Source organism: Oncorhynchus mykiss, chromosome 19, assembly GCF_057628025.1.
Source record: "Oncorhynchus mykiss isolate SJ-2025 chromosome 19, ASM5762802v1, whole genome shotgun sequence".
In the NCBI taxonomy this organism is placed as follows: domain Eukaryota; kingdom Metazoa; phylum Chordata; class Actinopteri; order Salmoniformes; family Salmonidae; genus Oncorhynchus; species Oncorhynchus mykiss.
Window position 1 is genome coordinate 61,308,383 of NC_143040.1, and position 19,827 is coordinate 61,328,209.

The following is a 19,827-nucleotide window of genomic DNA, read 5'->3' on the forward strand; positions in this document are numbered from 1 at the left end:
GGGGAAGAGGGTGGAGGGTTGAAGGGGGAGAGGGTGGAGGGTTGAAGGGGAAGAGGGTGGAGGGTTGAAGGGGGAGAGGGTGGAGGGTTGAAGTGGAAGAGGGTGGAGGGTTGAGGGGGGAGAGGGTGGAGGGTTGAAGGGGGAGAGGGTGGGGGTTTGAAGGGGGAGAGGGTGGAGGGTTGGTGTGGACATGAAGGAGAGTTCACCTCTGGGTGAGGAGGGGTTGTTATAGGGGACAGAGGGGAGAAGGTTGGGGGATGTGTGTCAGTTAGAGGTTAATAGAGAGGTTGGATTAAGGTGGAAGGGGAGGGATGGAGAGAAGGAATTTAAGGAGAGATGAAGAATGGTGAGACAGAGGGATTTTCTGGGGAGAGGGGGCAATGGAGAGAGACAGAGAGAGAAAGAGGGGAGTTTGTAATGAGAAGAGATGTATGCTGCACATGTCTGGACGCAAGAGAGCGAGACAACCATGGGCTTACCAGTACTGCATGACTGCTTCCATCATTCCTACACACACACACACGCACGCACACGCGCGCACGCGCACACAGACAGACACACACACAGAAGTGGAGGAGAAAACAGTGTGCCTCTGATTAGGTTCGTGTCCTGGGGGAAGATGGTCTGACATGCTGTAGAAAATGAACAGTCAGGGAAAACATTGTTTTCCCAATTAAACATAAACCTTACACTGGTCTCATTACACAAAACACATACATACGCACACACACAAACATACAAACACACACACATTTATCTGCTCTGCTCAGAGAGATGGAGCACCGTGACAGTTATTTAAGATACTCTTTGAGAGTTATGTCTCTGCTGTCCTAGCTTCAGGGGGACGATGGGCAGGGACTCTGCTGTCCTAGCTTCAGGGTGAATATGGGGAGGGACTCTGCTGTCCTAGCTTCAGGGGGACGATGGGCAGGGACTCTGCTGTCCTAGCTTCAGGGTGAATATGGGGAGGGACTCTGCTGTCCTAGCTTCAGGGGGAAGATGGGGAGGGACTCTGCTGTCCTAGCTTCAGGGGGTCGATGGGCAGGGACTCTGCTGTCCTAGCTTCAGGGGGAATATGGGGAGGGACTCTGCTGTCCTAGCTTCAGGGGGAAGATGGGCAGGGACTCTGCTGTCCTAGCTTCAGGGGGAAGATGGACAGGGACTCTGCTGTCCTAGCTTCAGGGGGAAGATGGGCAGGGACTCTGCTGTCCTAGCTTCAGGGGGAAGATGGACAGGGACTCTGCTGTCCTAGCTTCAGGGGGAAGATGGACAGGGTCTCTGCTGTCCTAGCTTCAGAGGGAAGATGGGGAGGGACTCTGCTGTCCTAGCTTCAGGGGGAAGCTGGTTCCACCATTGAGGTACCAGGACAGAGAAGAGCTTTGACTGGGCTGAGAGGGAGGGATGGGAGGGACAAGAGACCTGAGGTGGCAGAACAGAGTGTCAGGTTGTAGGTTGTAGGTTTTGAACATAGCCTGAAGGAGGGGCAGTTCTCCCTGCTGCTTCGTAGGCAAGCAGCAGGGTCTTGAAGATGATGCCAGCTTCGACTGGGAGTCAGTGGAGTGTGTGGAGGAGCGGGGCATTTAGGATCTTATATACAAGACACGCGTCAGTGTATTGCACACTATTTTCCCAACTCAGGAGCTCATGCTTTCTGAGGTTGGAACAGTGATGATGGCTATTGGGCTTCCTATCAACCACTTTGAGAGCCTGTTTGTAGACAGACTGAATGGGTTTTAATGTTGTACAGCAAGTTTGGCCCCAACGAGTCAAGTGGTATGTTAAATGGGGGAGTATGATAGCATTGAAGTACAGTTTGGCTGCCTCTGTAGTCGAAACATTCGTATGTATCGGAAATTAGCTCGGTTGAATTTGATTATTTGAGTTACCTTTTTTACCTGCTTTTTGAAAGAGAGGTTGGAAATATGATGTTTTAACCCTATCCACCACCTTAACCCTGACCTTAACCCTGACCCTATCCATCACCTTAACCCTGACCTTAACCCTGACCTTAACCCTGACCTTAACCCTGACCCTATCCATCACCTTAACCCTGACCCTATCCATCACCTTAACCCTATCCATCACCTTAACCCTGACCCTATCCATCACCTTAACCCTGACCCTATCCATCACCTTAACCCTGACCCTATCCATCACCTTAACCCTGACCCTATCCATCACCTTAACCCTGACCCTATCCATCACCTTAACCCTGACCCTATCCATCACCTTAACCCTGACCTTAACCCTGACCTTAACCCTGACCCTATCCATCACCTTAACCCTGACCCTATCCATCACCTTAACCCTGACCCTATCCATCACCCTAACCCTGACCTTAACCCTGACCTTAACCCTGACCCTATCCATCACCTTAACCCTGACCCTATCCATCACCTTAACCCTGACCTTAACCCTGACCTTAACCCTGACCCTATCCATCACCTTAACCCTGACCCTATCCATCACCTTAACCCTGACCCTATCCATCACCTTAACCCTGACCCTATCCATCACCTTAACCCTGACCTTAACCCTGACCTTAACCCTGACCCTATCCATCACCTTAACCCTGACCCTATCCATCACCTTAACCCTGACCCTATCCATCACCCTAACCCTGACCTTAACCCTGACCTTAACCCTGACCCTATCCATCACCTTAACCCTGACCCTATCCATCACCTTAACCCTGACCTTAACCCTGACCTTAACCCTGACCCTATCCATCACCTTAACCCTGACCCTATCCATCACCTTAACCCTGACCTTAACCCTGACCTTAACCCTGACCCTATCCATCACCTTAACCCTGACCTTAACCCTGACCTTAACCCTGACCCTATCCATCACCTTAACCCTGACCTTAACCCTGACCTTAACCCTGACCCTATCCATCACCTTAACCCTGACCTTAACCCTGACCTTAACCCTGACCCTATCCATCACCTTAACCCTGACCCTATCCATCACCTTAACCCTGACCTTAACCCTGACCTTAACCCTGACCCTATCCATCACCTTAACCTGTGTTGTTCTATGAGAAAGAGCAGCTCCATTTTATTTCCAATTCAAAACCAATTGCACATCAAACCTCCTAATTTCATGAGCTCTTCAATAACCAGCAGATTTACTGAACATAAATCATCAACATTAATGATCAGCCCGATGTCAACCATCAACATTAATGATCAGCCCGATGTCAACCATCAACATTAATGATCAGCCCGATGTCAACCATCAACATTAATGATCAGCCCGATGTCAATCATCAACATTAATGATCAGCCTGATGTCAACCATCAACATTAATGATCAGCCTGATGTCAACCATCAACATTAATGATCAGCCCGATGTCAACCATCAACATTAATGATCAGCCCGATGTCAACCATCAACATTAATGATCAGCCTGATGTCAACCATCAACATTAATGATCAGCCCGATGTCAACCATCAACATTAATGATCAGCCCGATGTCAACCATCAACATTAATGATCAGCCTGATGTCAACCATCAACATTAATGATCAGCCCGATGTCAACCATCAACATTAATGATCAGCCCGATGTCAACCATCAACATTAATGATCAGCCTGATGTCAACCATCAACATTAATGATCAGCCCGATGTCAACCATCAACATTAATGATCAGCCTGATGTCAACCATCAACATTAATGATCAGCCCGATGTCAACCATCAACATTAATGATCAGCCCGATGTCAACCATCAACATTAATGATCAGCCTGATGTCAACCATCAACATTAATGATCAGCCCGATGTCAACCATCAACATTAATGATCAGCCCGATGTCAACCATCAACATTAATGATCAGCCTGATGTCAACCATCAACATTAATGATCAGCCCGATGTCAACCATCAACATTAATGATCAGCCCGATGTCAATCATCAACATTAATGATCAGCCCGATGTCAACCATCAACATTAATGATCAGCCCGATGTCAATCATCAACATTAATGATCAGCCCGATGTCAATCACGTCTTTATGAGGCCCTGTAACTAGGTTGATTACAATGCGTGATGAGTGAGTGAGTGAGTTGTTGCAGAAATAAACAGGCCTATGCTCATTTCGTTTTTAACATTTTTGTACAGAGAGAGTTGGTATGTTATGAATGATAAAATATGAATAATGAAAGATCCTGACCCCTGAAAGGTCTGTGCCCAGCCCTGCACAAACATACACACAAATACACACACACACACACACACACACACACACACAGACACACTTGAATGTTCAAGCACTACCAAGGTGGAAATACTGTTCAAGGTGAAAAGAAAGAAATGTGTGATTCTCTCTCCTCTGTTAGTTATTACACATTCTCTCTCCTCTGTTAGTTATTACACATTCTCTCTCCATCTGTTAGTTATTACACGTTCTCTCCTCATCTGTTAGTTATTACACGTTCTCTCTCCTCTGTTAGTTATTACACATTCTCTCTCCATCTGTTAGTTATTACACGTTCTCTCCTCATCTGTTAGTTATTACACGTTCTCTCTCCTCTGTTAGTTATTACACATTCTCTCTCCATCTGTTAGTTATTACACGTTCTCTCGCCATCTGTTAGTTATTACACGTTCTCTCCTCATCTGTTAGTTATTACACGTTCTCTCTCCATCTGTTAGTTATTACACGTTCTCTCTCCATCTGTTAGTTATTACACATTCTCTCTCCATCTGTTAGTTATTACACATTCTCTCCATCTGTTAGTTATTACACATTCTCTCTCCATCTGTTAGTTATTACACGTTCTCTCCATCTGTTAGTTATTACACGTTCTCTCTCCATCTGTTAGTTATTACACATTCTCTCTCCATCTGTTAGTTATTACACATTCTCTCCATCTGTTAGTTATTACACATTCTCTCTCCATCTGTTAGTTATTACACATTCTCTCTCCATCTGTTAGTTATTACACATTCTCTCCATCTGTTAGTTATTACACGTTCTGTTAGTTATTACACGTTCTCTCTCTGTTAGTTATTACACGTTCTGTTAATTATTACACGTTCTTTCTCCTCTGTTAGTTATTACACGTTCTCTCTCCTCTGTTAGTTATTACACGTTCTCTCTCCATCTGTTAGTTATTACACGTTCTCTCTCCATCTGTTAGTTATTACACATTCTCTCTCCATCTGTTAGTTATTACACATTCTCTCCTCATCTGTTAGTTATTACACGTTCTCTCTCCATCTGTTAGTTATTACACGTTCTGTTAGTTATTACACGTTCTCTCTCCATCTGTTAGTTATTACACGTTCTCTCTCCATCTGTTAGTTATTACAAGTTCTCTTTCTGTTAGTTATTACACGTTCTCTCTCCTCTGTTAGTTATTACACGTTCTCTCTCCATCTGTTAGTTATTACACGTTCTCTCTCTGTTGGTTATTACACGTTCTCTCTCCATCTGTTAGTTATTACACGTTCTCTCCATCTGTTAGTTATTACACATTCTCTCTCCTCTGTTAGTTATTACACATTCTCTCTCTCTGTTAGTTATTACACATTCTCTCTCCTCTGTTAGTTATTACACATTCTCTCTCCTCTGTTAGTTATTACACATTCTCTCTCCATCTGTTGGTTATTACACATTCTCTCTCCATCTGTTAGTTATTACATGTTCTCTCTCCATCTGTTAGTTATTACACGTTCTCTCTCCTCTGTTAGTTATTACACGTTCTCTCCATCTTAGTTATTACACGTTCTCTCTCCATCTGTTAGTTATTACACGTTCTCTCTCTGTTAGTTATTACACGTTCTCTCCATCTGTTAGTTATTACACGTTCTCTCTCCATCTGTTAGTTATTACACGTTCTGTTAGTTATTACACGTTCTCTCTCCTCTTAGTTATTACACGTTCTCTCCATCTGTTAGTTATTACACGTTCTCTCCATCTGTTAGTTATTACACGTTCTCCCTCTCCATCTGTTAGTTATTACACGTTCTCTCGATGTTAGTTATTACACGTTCTCTCTCCATCTGTTAGTTATTATACGATCTCTGTTAGTTATTACACGTTCTCTCTCCATCTGTTAGTTATTACACGTTCTCTCTCCATCTGTTAATTTTTACACATTCTCTCTCCATCTGTTAGTTATTACACGTTCTCTCACTGTTAGTTATTACACGTTCTCTCTCCTCGGTTATTACACGTTCTCTCTCCTCGGTTATTACACGTTCTCTCTCCTCGGTTATTACACGTTCTCTCTCCTCGGTTATTAGACGTTCTCTCTCCTCGGTTATTACACGTTCTCTCTCCTCGGTTATTACACGTTCTCTCTCCTCGGTTATTACACGTTCTCTCTCCTCGGTTATTACACGTTCTCTCTCCTCGGTTATTACACGTTCTCTCTCCTCGGTTATTACACGTTCTCTCTCCTCGGTTATTACACGTTCTCGCTCCTCGGTTATTACACGTTCTCTCTCCTCGGTTATTACACGTTCTCTCTCCTCAGTTATTACACGTTCTCTCTCCTCTGTTAGTTATTACACGTTCTCTCTGTTAGTTATTACACGTTCTCTCTCCTCTGTTAGTTATTACACGTTCTCTCTCCATCTGTTAGTTATTACACGTTCTGTTATTACACGTTCTCTGTCCATCTGTTAGTTATTACACATTCTCGCTCCTCTGTTAGTTATTACACGTTCTCTCGCTGTTAGTTATTACACGTTCTCTCTCCATCTGTTAGTTATTACACGTTCTCTCTCCATCTGTTAGTTATTACACGTTCTCTCTCCATCTGTTAGTTATTACACGTTCTCTCTCCATCTGTTAGTTATTACATGTTCTCTCTCCTCTTAGTTATTACACGTTCTCTCTCCTCTTAGTTATTACACGTTCTCTCTCCTCTGTTAGTTATTACACGTTCTCTCTCCATCTGTTAGTTATTACACGTTCTCTGTTAGTTATTACACATTCTCTCTCCATCTGTTAGTTATTACACGTTCTCTGTTAGTTATTACACGTTCTCTGTCCATATGTTAGTTATTACACGTTCTCTCTCCTCTGTTAGTTATTACACGTTCTCTCTCCTCTGTTAGTTATTACACGTTCTCTCTCTGTTAGTTATTACATGTTCTCTCTCCTCTGTTAGTTATTACACGTTCTCTCTCCATCTGTTAGTTATTACACGTTCTCTGTTAGTTATTACACATTCTCTGTCCATCTGTTAGTTATTACACGTTCTCTCTCCTCTTAGTTATTACACGTTCTCTCTCCTCTGTTAGTTATTACACGTTCTCTCTCCATCTGTTAGTTATTACACGTTCTCTGTCAGTTATTACACGTTCTCTGTCCATCTGTTAGTTATTACACGTTCTCTCTCCTCTTAGTTATTACACGTTCTCTCTCCATCTGTTAGTTATTACACATTCTCTCTCCATCTGTTAGTTATTACACGTTCTGTTATTACACGTTCTCTGTCCATCTGTTAGTTATTACACGTTCTCTCTCCTAGTTATTACACGTTCTCTCTCCTCTGTTAGTTATTACACTTTCTCTCTCCATCTGTTAGTTATTACATGTTCTCTGTTAGTTATTACACGTTCTCTGTTAGTTATTACACGTTCTCTGTCCATCTGTTAGTTATTACACGTTCTTTCTCCTCTGTTAGTTATTACATGTTCTCTCTCCTCTGTTAGTTATTGCACGTTCTCTCTCCATCTGTTAGTTATTACACATTCTCTCTCCATCTGTTAGTTATTACACTTTCTCTCTCCATCTGTTAGTTATTACACGTTCTCTCTCCATCTGTTAGTTATTACACGTTCTCTCTCCATCTGTTAGTTATTACACGTTCTCTCTCCTCTGTTTCCCCAGCACATGTCTGATTTATCTCCCAGACACATGCTGGATTCATCATCTACACACCTCCTCTTAGTTTCATTGTTCTCTCTGCTAGCCATCAATACTCAGACGAGAGAAGAAGAAAGGAGAGGAAGGTAGAGGAAGGAAGAGGAAAGGAAGGGAGAGGAAAGGAAGGAGAAGGGAGAGGAAAGGAGGGGAAAGGAAAGGAGAGGAAAGAGGAGGAAAGGAAAGGAGAGGAAAGGGGAGGAAAGGAAAGGAGAGGAAAGGGGAGGAGGAGAAAGGAAAGGGGAGGAGGAGAAAGGAAAGGGGAGGAAATGAGAGGAAGGGAAAGGGGAGAAGACGAAAAGGGAGAGGAGAGGAAGGTAGCGGAAGGTAGAGGAGAGGAAAGGAGAGGGGGGGAGAAGAGAGGAAGGTAGAGGAGAGGAAAGGAGAGGGGGGAGAAGAGGAGAAGGGAAAAGGGAGGAGAGGAAGTCGGACATAAGAAAGGACCATAAATCGTTGCTCACACACACACCTCCTCATCCAGACATACAGGTCATGACACCTGTACCATAAAAAACACAGCCAGTTACAGCTGGCATAAATCTATAAACAGACAGGCAGGAGAGAGTGTGTGTCTGTGTGACAATGTGTGTGTGGAATGTCATTCAGGTGTGTGTGCAGCTAGAACCCCAAACACACACACCTCCATACAATTTACGACCCCCATCTCCTCTCACCTGCTTGACAGCCTGAACACAGCCAACACTGTCTGCTACACAGGAGCATGGCACTCGTAAATCACACACACACACACACACACACACACACACACACACACACACACACACACACACACACACACACACACACACACACACACACACACACACACACACACACACACACACACACACACACACACACACACACACACACACACACAACTGCAGCACCAAAGCTACAGAGCGATGTACACATATGGAAAAACCAGAATGAATTTATATAGAGTAAAGTTATCGAGTGCTGTACCTCATAGGTATGTATGTGTGTGTGTCCATATTGCATTCATTCTTCTCCCCAGCTAACTCACCTTACCATTATCAGGACATTATATTACGGAAACATTGGCACAGCCCGACACAGTGTAGCCATAACACTTATATAAAGCCATAAGTGTGGCCCTAACATGGTTCATTTTATAATATACAGTATGTGTACAAACGCTTAACCGTTTTGAGAGGGAGTTGAGAGTGAGATTGCCAGAATCAGTTTGTCTGTTAGAGTAGGGAAGGAACACAGACATAGGGCTCTATAAGTGTTAAACACACATCAGTTTGCAATTTCGTCATGGATAAAACTGGCGCACTGGCATTTTCCAGCCTTAACGTCAGGCTCAGCTATTTACCTGAGGAACATCAGCTTGCTTGCCTTGCCAATATCTGAGGTGTGCAGCGCTGCATGAAATTGTCCACTTTTGCACTTGTTTTTAAGACCCACAAAAAGCAGGTTGTAATGGTAACACAGTTGATAAAGGCATGGACTTTGAGAGTGGAAGCACAGCCTCTCCAGACATGACACACAGTGGCCATGGAAGGAGAGATGTTCATGACACACAGTGGCCATGGAAGGAGAGATGTTCATGACACACAGTGGCCATGGAAGGAGAGATATTCATGACACACAGTGGCCATGGTAGGAGAGATGTTCATGACACACAGTGGCCATGGATGGAGAGATGTTCATGACACACAGTGGCCATGGTAGGAGAGATATTCATGACACACAGTGGCCATGGTAAGAGAGATGTTCATGACACACAGTGGCCATGGAAGGAGAGATGTTCATGACACACAGTGGCCATGGAAGGAGAGATGTTCATGACACACAGTGGCCATGGAAGGAGAGATGTTCATGACACACAGTGGCCATGGATGGAGAGATGTTCATGACACACAGTGGCCATGGATGGAGAGATGTTCATGACACACAGTGGCCATGGTAGGAGAGATGTTCATGACACACAGTGGCCATGGAAGGAGAGATATTCATGACACACAGTGGCCATGGAAGGAGAGATGTTCATGACACACAGTGGCCATGGAAGGAGAGATGTTCATGACACACAGTGGCCATGGAAGGAGAGATGTTCATGACACACAGTGGCCATGGATGGAGAGATGTTCATGACACACAGTGGCCATGGTAGGAGAGATGTTCATGACACACAGTGGCCATGGAAGGAGAGATATTCATGACACACAGTGGCCATGGTAGGAGAGATGTTCATGACACACAGTGGCCATGGAAGGAGAGATGTTCATGACACACAGTGGCCATGGAAGGAGAGATGTTCATGACACACAGTGGCCATGGATGGAGAGATGTTCATGACACACAGTGGCCATGGAAGGAGAGATGTTCATGACACACAGTGGCCATGGAAGGAGAGATGTTCATGACACACAGTGGCCATGGAAGGAGAGATGTTCATGACACACAGTGGCCATGGAAGGAGAGATGTTCATGACACACAGTGGCCATGGAAGGAGAGATATTCATGACACACAGTGGCCATGGTAGGAGAGATGTTCATGACACACAGTGGCCATGGAAGGAGAGATGTTCATGACACACAGTGGCCATGGAAGGAGAGATGTTCATGACACACAGTGGCCATGGAAGGAGAGATGTGCCTTGAATCTCGTGCTTAGAAACATAAAAAACTATTGTTTTTTTCCCGCATTTTGTTAAGTTTGATTAAAATCCAATCATAGCCTACCCTCCTCCTAAACAAGGGTGATTTAGCAGCATCATATAGGTACATCTTTTTATCCTGGCCATTAGCCAAAACTAGCCTTAAATAAAGGGGTTTTAAATAGTCTAGTGAGAGTGAGAGTGCAGGAGCCTAGTATTTATGCATAGACGTGCAAATGTTATGCGTAAAGACATTTAGGCCTACGTGTGCACACAGTGCCATGGAACGAGAGAAGCGATTGAGGATATCGTGCCGCTGACCCGATCCTGTTTGGAAATATTGTTGTTGGTTTAAAAAACAGATTGATTGTACATGAGAACATACATGGCTGGAATGCAATGCAATTTCATCTGCTATTTCTGGAGAAGTGCAAATATGATCTGTAAGATGGTTCCATTATGTTTACAAAACGAGCACCATAACGCCAGGGGTGGAAAAAGTACCCAACTGTCATACTTGAGTAAAACTAAAGATACCTTAATAGAAAATGACTCAAGTAAAAGTGAAAGTCACCCAGTAAAATTCTACTTGAGTAAAAGTCTAAAAGTATTTGGTTTAAAATATACTTAAGTATCAAAAGTAAAAGTATAAATAATTTCAAACTCCTTATATTAAGCAAACCAGATTACACTATTTTATTTGTTTAATTACGGAAAGCCAGGGGCACACTCCAACACTCAGACATCATTTACAGACAAAGCATGTGTTTAGTGAGTCCGCCAGATCAGAGGCAGTAGGAATGACCAGGGATGTTCTGTTGATAAGTGTGTGAATTTGACTATTTTCCTGTCCTGCTTAACATTCAAAATGTAACAAGTACTTTTGGGTGTCAAGGAAAATGTAGTGAAGTAAAAGTATTCAAAAATATAAATAGCAAAGTCAAGTACAGATACCCCAAAGAACTACTTAAGTAGTACTTTAAAGTTTTTTTTACTTAAGTACTTTACACCACTGCCTAACGGTGAGTGGACCTTTATCCAGCTCCTGTGAAAAGTGGGTAAAACCCTCCATATTCTAAATTGCCTTGTCTGAATTATACACCCGCGGGGATCAATTACGGTGCCTGTAACTCTGTTTAGACATGACTACTTAAAAAATTGCCTTGTCTTTTTAGGCCTTATCAATAGCCTAGTGAATTTAATATTTCTTATTGACTATGTTTGGCAGACTGCAATTTACAGTGGCCTAGCCCCTATATCAGGGTGAATGCTCTAGAGGATGTTTAACAATGTATTTCTATATTGAAGCAATGCAACTAGAACAATGTGGACTGAAAACATATTTAGCAAATATGGGGCAGGCTATTTAACGAGTTAGGCTATAACGGACTAACATTCCAATTGGAGTTGATGACAACGCAATACATAAATTTTTTTAAATATATAACCTGAAGAAACACCATATTTAGCCATGGAGCACGTTCTGATTGGCCAGTGAGGAGCCACGCCTCGACACACCCACAACTTGTTCATTCATCAAAACCCAGCTGCTGCGCCCAGCAGCACACCCCCGAACCTAGAACGCTACAGCCAGAGGTAAGATTTGCCAATGCATTATGTTTGTTAAAATAGAGCCCATGGTGTCTGCCGCACAGATACCAGAGTTAACATACAACACAGTTATCTAATTGCATCTCTATCCCTCCCTCTCTCCCTAACTATGTCAGGATGGAGAGAACAGAGACCAGGACTTAAGACAAATCAAAGGTTAGAATTATACATCTAGAAGAAAGACTACAGATCAGAGGTTTGGGTTTAATCTACAGAGATCAGAGGTGGTATATCCTTAATTATAAACTGGGTGGTTCGAGCCCTGAATACTGATTGGCTGACAGCCGCGCTATATCAGGCCATATACCATGGGTATAACAAAACACGTATTTTTACTGCTCTAATTACATTGGTAACCAGTTTATAATAGCAATAAGACACCTCTGGGTTTTGTGGTCGTTGTGCCTAAGAACAGCCCATAGCCGTGGTATATTGGCCAAGTATCACACCCCCTCTGACCTTATTGCTTAATTATCAACCGGGTGGTTCGAGCCCCGAATGCTGATTGGCCTTGCGTTGTGCCTAAGAACAGCCCTTAGCCATGGCATATTGGCCATATACCACACTCCCCAGGCCTTATTGCTTTAAACATTCAGCAGTATAGGGAGATAGGACATTTAGGATAAGGTTCGTATTTGAGAAGGGATGTGTAACACAATGTATTGCAGAGTGAAATACCTTGTGGGACAGCGTTTAGAGGAGAATGTCGGCCTCGATGTCTTAATAACTGTCATAGATACAGACACGGAGATATTAATGTTTTGACATTAGTTATTCATGTATCGCCTGAGTTATTGACGACTGTACTAGGATGTGTGCGTGTGTTTTATTGATGTACTGTCAGTCTCAACATTCCTGTTATTGATGATGTACAGAGCATTCAGAAAGTATTCAGGCTTCTTCCCTTTTTCCACATTTTCTTACATTACAGCCTTTTCCCCCTCATCAATCTACACACAATACCCCATAATGACGAAAGAAAAAAATATGTTTTTTTTTTTTTTTTTTTTAGATATTTCTGAAAATGTATTAAAAATGTAATATGGAAATATCAGCAGAAATTACAGCCTCAAGTCTTCTTGTGTATGAAGCTACAAGCTTGGCACACCTGTATTTGGGAAGTTTCTCCCATTCTTCTCTGCAGAACCTCTCAAGCTCTGTCAGGTTGGATGGGGAGTATTGCTGCAAAGCTATTTTCAGGTCTCTCCAAAAATCGTGTTCAAGTCCGGACTCTGGCTGGACCACTCAAGTACATTCAGAGACTTGTCCTGAAGTCAATCCCGTGTTGTTTTGGCTGTAGGGTCATTTTCCTTTTAGAAGGTGAACCTTTGCCCCATTCTGAGGTCCTGAGTGCTCTGGAGCAGGTTTTCATCAAGGTCCGTTCATCTTTCCCTCGATCCTGACTAGTCTCCGAGTCCCTGCCTCTGAAAAACATCCCCACAGCATGATGCTGCCACCACCATGCTTCATCGTTGGGATGGTGCCAGGTTTCTTCCAGACGTGGCGCTTAGCATTCAGGCCAAAGAGTTGAATCTTGGTTTCATCAGACCAGAGAATCGTGTTTCTCATGGTCTGAGAGTCCTTTAGGTGCCTTTTTGGCAAACTCCAAGCTGGCTGTCATGTGCCTTTTACTGAGGAGTGGCTTTTGTCTGGCCACTCTATCATAAAGGCCTGATTGGTGGAGTGCTGCAGAGATGGTTGTCCTTCTGAAAGGTTCTGCCATCTCTACAGAGGAACTCTGGAGCTCTGTTGGAGTGACCATTGGATTCTTGGTCACCTCCCTGACCAAGGCCCTTCTCCCCCGATTGCTCAGTTTGGCCGGGAGGCCAGCTCTAGGAAGAGTCTTGGTGGTTCCAAACTTCTTCCAATTAAGAATTAAGGAGGACACTGTGTTCTTGAGGACTTTCAATGCTGGTACCATTCCCCAGATCTGTGCCTCAGCACAATCCTGTCTCGGAGCTCTACGGACAATTTGTCCGACCTCATGGCTTGGTTTTTGCTCTGACATGCACTGTCAACTGTGGGACCTCATAGAGACAGGTGTGTGCCTTTCCAAATCATGTCCAATTTAATTTACCATCAATTGATCAATTTCGAGTCTCATAGCAAAGGGTCTGAATACTTATGTAAATACTTGTGTTTTCTATTTTTAATACATTTGAAAACATTTCTAAAATCCTGTTTTTCATTTTGTCATTATGGGGTATTGTGTGTAAGATTGAGGCAAAACATTTAATCAACTTTAGGATAAGGCTGTAACGTAAAAAAACGTGGAAATGGTCAATACTTTCCGAATGCACTGTAACTTATACGTCTACTGAATATACACACACACACACACACACACACACACACACACACACACACACACACACACACACACACACACACACACACACACACACACCTCTTTCCACACAGTTGACTCATTTGGGAAGATTGCAGGGGAAGGGCTGAAGGACTCTGCAGGCCTTTGTCAGTGTGTGTGTGTCTAACTGTGTGTTTACATGTACACTGTATGAAGGTGTGAAGTTATATAAATCTGGTTGTTCTTACCTGGCGAAGAACGATGCAGCGGCAGAGGTGGTGGTTGGGGTTGCCGTGGTAACCTGCAAAGTGGGAGGGACCTGGGAGGGTGAGGGGGCGGGGAGATCAGCATTGTAGTGGTTCAGAGCCTCCTCCGTCAGACCCTCTCTACACCCCTCTGATATCATCTGCGAGATCTACACACACACACAGCCATTATACAACAATAACAACACAAAAGAGAAAGGGGGACATCGGCGAGAGATGGTCACACATGTTGTGTGACTGTAACAGACAGAAACAGTAGTAAGAATATAGGACTGGAGGAACTACACCTGTTTGTTTGCTTTAAGGAGAGAAAATAACAGGTTTTCCTTCCACTGGTGACACAGTGCCAGTCAGGCCAGAGGGAGACCTGGTGCCATCCTCCTCCATCTGTCACCTCCATATTACCCGACTGGCACAGCTCTCTCTCTCTCTCTCTCTCTTTCTCTCTCTCTCTCTCATTGTTCCTCTTGAACGTGTTGATCAAGTTAACCTTAACAATTTATTTAAAAATGTTCAGTAATGTTTGTTAAGTATAAAGAATATTCATAAAACTAATTCATTGGATTCATCTAGTGATTCATATAGTATTTTTGACTATAGGTGCTTTAGATTGTATGGGGCTGTAAGTCCTATCCAGTATCCACCACTAATATGTTGTCCTACCTGGATGGATGAAGCTCAGCGGCCATTTTGTGCCAGCAGGCTCACGCCATATCGCTGTATCAGCACTCTTTAAATGTCATCCCGATATAGAGAACCATTTATAAAGCTCTCTCTCTCTCTCCTTTTCTCTCCCCCCCCCCAAACCTCTCCTTCTCCATCTCCTCACTGCTTTCTTCTCAACTCCCTAGCTTCCTCTCCTTCAACATGCACACACACCCCAGCAGTAGTGTAGCTCTGGAGGTTCTGTGTGACCTGTCTGAATTCACCGTGATTTATCATCATGTTCTCGCTCTGCTCTAATGGTAAAACAGGAGTGTTAATGTCACACTATGTTTCTGCAGGGAAGAGGAGAGAGGAGCTACACAGGACACACACACACACGGTTGATTGATTGGCTAATTAGTGTAGAAGTAGTCTACTTGCATCATCCACAGACCAAAATACCTGATTTAGAAACAGAAATATAGGACATCTGCCACATACACCATACTGGGAGGTGTATGTGTGTGTGTGTGTGTGTGTGGCTACTCGATCGGGTGCCAGCACTTGACTGCTTGCGGGAGCCTAACCCTTCTTGATTAGCGTGCAGCTGTTCTACACTGCTAAAGCATGTTATTAGTATCACAGGGCTATGCTACAGGCTAGGCTATATGCTACTATGGCATAATGTGAAGACAATGGCTGACTGATGACTCTTTGATGGCATCGTGCCATCTCAGCACAAGGAAAATGGAGGGAAGAAATCAAATGGACTCGTATATCTTAAAGCTCCTGAGTGGCGCAGCGGTCAAAGGCACTGCATCTCAGTGCTAGAGGCATCACTACAGACCCTGGTTCGATCCCGGGATGTATCACAACCGGCCGTGATCGGGAGTCCCATAGGGCAGCGCACAATTGGCCCAGTGTCGTCTGAGTTAGGGGAGGGTTTGGCCGGGGAAGGTAGGCCGTCATTGTAAAATAAGAATTTATTCTTAACTGACTTGCCTAGTTAAATAAAGGTTACATTTAAATAATAATAATAATAATAATAATATCCTCCTGACTTTATTCCACAGACACACAGTGTATTTCTAGTAGCACCCTGGGCTGTGTGCCAGCGGGCCTCAGAGAGGTGACCTTGGGACAGGGGATGGCGGGAGAGAGGAGAGAAAAGGAGGGAGGGGACAGAGGGAGAGAGGAGAGAAAAGGAGGGAGGGGACGTAGGGAGAGAAAAGGGGGAGGGGACAGAGGGAGAGAAAAGGAGGGAGGGGACAGAGGGAGAGAGGAGAGAAAAGGAGGGAGGGGACGGAGGGAGAGAAAAGGGGGAGGGGACAGAGGGAGAGAGGAGAGAAAAGGAGGGAGGGGACGGAGGGAGAGAAAAGGAGGGAGGGGACAGAGGGAGAGAGGAGAGAAAAGGAGGGAGGGGACGGAGGGAGAGAAAAGGGGGAGGGGACAGAGGGAGAGAGGAGAGAAAAGGAGGGAGGGGACAGAGGGAGAGAAAAGGGGGAGGGGACAGAGGGAGGGGGGAGGGGACAGAGGGAGAGAGGAGAGAAAAGGAGGGAGGGGACGGAGGGAGAGAAAAGGGGGAGGGGACAGAGGGAGAGAGGAGAGAAAAGGAGGGAGGGGACGGAGGGAGAAAAAAGGGGGAGGGGACAGAGGGAGAGAGGAGAGAAAAGGAGGGAGGGGATGGAGGGAGAGAAAAGGGGGAGGGGACAGAGGGAGAGAGGAGAGAAAAGGAGGGAGGGGACGGAGGGAGAGAAAAGGGGGAGGGGACAGAGGGAGAGAGGAGAGAAAAGGGGGGAGGGGACGGAGGGAGAGAAAAGGGGGAGGGGACAGAGGGAGAGAAAAGGGGGAGAGGGCGGAGGGAGAGAAAAGGGGGAGGGGACGGAGGGAGAGAAAAGGGGGAGGGGACGGAGGGAGAGAAAAGGGGGAGGGGACGGAGGGAGAGAGGATAGAAAAGGAGGGAGGGGACGGAGGGAGAGAGGAGAGAAAATGAGGGAGGGGACGGAGGGAGAGAAAATGAGGGAGGGGACGGAGGGAGAGAAAAGGGGGGAGGGGACGGAGGGAGAGAAAAGGAGGGAGGGGACAGAGGGAGAGAAAAAGAGGGAGGGGACAGAGGGAGAGAGGAGAGAAAAAGAGGGAGGGGACAGAGGGAGAGAGGAGAGAAAAAGAGGGAGGGGACAGAGGGAGAGAGGAGAGAAAAGGAGGGAGGGGACAGAGGGAGAGAGGAGAGAAAAGGAGGGAGGGGACAGAGGGAGAGAGGAGAGAAACGGAGAGAGGAGAAAAAAGGAGGGAGGGGACAGAGGGAGAGAGGAGAGAAACGGAGAGAGGAGAAAAAAGGAGGGAGGGGACAGAGGGAGAGAGGAGAGAAACGGAGAGAGGAGAAAAAAGGAGGGAGGGGACAGAGGGAGAAAAAAGGAGAGAGGGGACAGAGGGAGAGAGGAGAGAAAAGGAGGGAGGGGACAGAGGGAGAGAGGAGAGAAAAGGAGGGAGGGGACAGAGGGAGAGAGGAGAGAAAAGGAGGGAGGGGACAGAGGGAGAGAGGAGAGAAAAGGAGGGAGGGGACAGAGGGAGAGAGGAGAGAAAAGGAGGGAGGGGACAGAGGGAGAGAAGAGAGAAAAGGAGGGAGGGGACAGAGGGAGAGAAGAGAGAAAAGGAGGGAGGGGACAGAGGGAGAGAGGAGAGAAAAGGAGGGAGGGGACAGAGGAGAGAAAAGGAGGGAGGGGACAGAGGGAGAGAGGAGAGAAAAGGAGGGAGGGGACAGAGGGAGAGAGGAGAGAAAAGGAGGGAGGGGACAGAGGGAGAGAAAAGGAGGGAGGGGACAGAGGGAGAGAGGAGAGAAAAGGAGGGAGGGGACAGAGGGAGAGAGGAGAGAAAAGGAGGGAGGGGACAGAGGGAGAGAGGAGAGAAAAGGAGGGAGGGGACAGAGGGAGAGAGGAGAGAAAAGGAGGGAGGGGACAGAGGGAGAGAGGAGAGAAAAGGAGGGAGGGGACAGAGGGAGAGAGGAGAGAAAAGGAGGGAGGGGACAGAGGGAGAGAGGAGAGAAAAGGAGGGAGGGGACAGAGGGAGAGAGGAGAGAAAAGGAGGGAGGGGACAGAGGGAGAGAGGAGAGAAAAGGAGGGAGGGGACAGAGGGAGAGAGGAGAGAAAAGGAGGGAGGGGACAGAGGGAGAGAAAAGGGGGAGGGGACAGAGGGAGAGAGGAGAGAAAAGGAGGGAGGGGACAGAGGGAGAGAGGAGAGAAAAGGAGGGAGGGGACAGAGGGAGAGAGGAGAGAAAAGGAGGGAGGGGACAGAGGGAGAGAGGAGAGAAAAGGAGGGAGGGGACAGAGGGAGAGAGGAGAGAAAAGAAAAGGAGGGAGGGAGTGGAGGACACAGACAGGGTGTGAGGGATGATTCAACAGAAGGGTTAGAAAAAGGCTTAGGGGAGGTGAAGAAGGGTTAGGAGTGTAGGGGGAAGGGGAGAGTGAGGGAGAGACAAGATGATGATGAGGGGGGTGAGGGAGATGAGGGGAACAGGGGAGATGAGGGGAACAGGGGAGATGAGGGGAACAGGGGGTGGGAGAGAAATGTGAGGTGAGGGACAGGGGGTGGGAGAGAGATGTGAGGTGAGGGACAGGGGGTGGGAGAGAGATGTGAGGTGAGGGACAGGGGGTGGGAGAGAGATGTGAGGTGAGGGACAGGGGGTGGGAGAGAGAGGCATGAGGTGAGGGACAGGGGTGGGTGAGAGATGTGAGGTGAGGGACAGGGGGTGGGAGAGAGATGTGAGGTGAGGGACAGGGGGTGGTAGGGAGATGTGAGGTGAGGGACAGGGGGTGGGAGAGAGAGGCATGAGGTGAGGGACAGGGGTGGGAGAGAGAGATGTGAGGTGAGGGACAGGTGGTGGGAGAGAGATGTGAGGTGAGGGACAGGTGGTGGGAGAGAGATGTGAGGTGAGGGACAGGGGGTGGGAGAGAGAGGCATGAGGTGAGGGATGTGAGGTGAGGGACAGGTGGTGGGAGAGAGATGTGAGGTGAGGGACAGGTGGTGGGAGAGAGAGGCATGAGGTGAGGGACAGGGGGTGGGAGAGAGAGGCATGAGGTGAGGGACAGGGGGTGGGAGAGAGAGGCATGAGGTGAGGGACAGGGGGTGGGAGAGAGAGGCATGAGGTGAGGGACAGGGGGTGGTAGGGTGATGAGGGAGAACAGGGGTGTGACAGGAGAGTTCCCTCGAGTCCTCGATATTAGGATATTCATTATTAGATGTAATCAGAGCACAGAGCACTAACTCTCTCTCTCTCTCTCTAATTTGTACATACTTTAAGAATGATTTTACATACTCCCCCCCACCACCTGTCTCTTTCGATAACAGTTTACAGTCACATACAAACACTTTGTCTGACCCCTTGCTCATGGCTAATATACGTCATCAGGGCCAAACACAATCTAATGAACCCTACGTGACTCGACACCCGGGACAGACTGCAACTCGATTTCAGAGGAAA

General features: G+C 46.2%; 1 protein-coding gene across 2 annotated transcripts in view; it reads right to left on the minus strand.

Moving 5' to 3' along the window:
- Window positions 1-19,827, minus strand: part of kif26ba (kinesin family member 26Ba) — a 212,402-nt gene that overhangs the window by 115,505 nt on the left and 77,070 nt on the right. The window contains exon 4 of one of the 2 annotated variants that reach the window (XM_036955054.2): window positions 14,688-14,758. In XM_036955054.2, coding sequence (XP_036810949.2) covers window positions 14,688-14,758 — 71 coding nt within the window. Of the gene's footprint in view, window positions 1-14,687; window positions 14,855-19,827 lie in introns of both variants that reach the window. The other variant, XM_036955053.2, reaches the window with a different exon arrangement.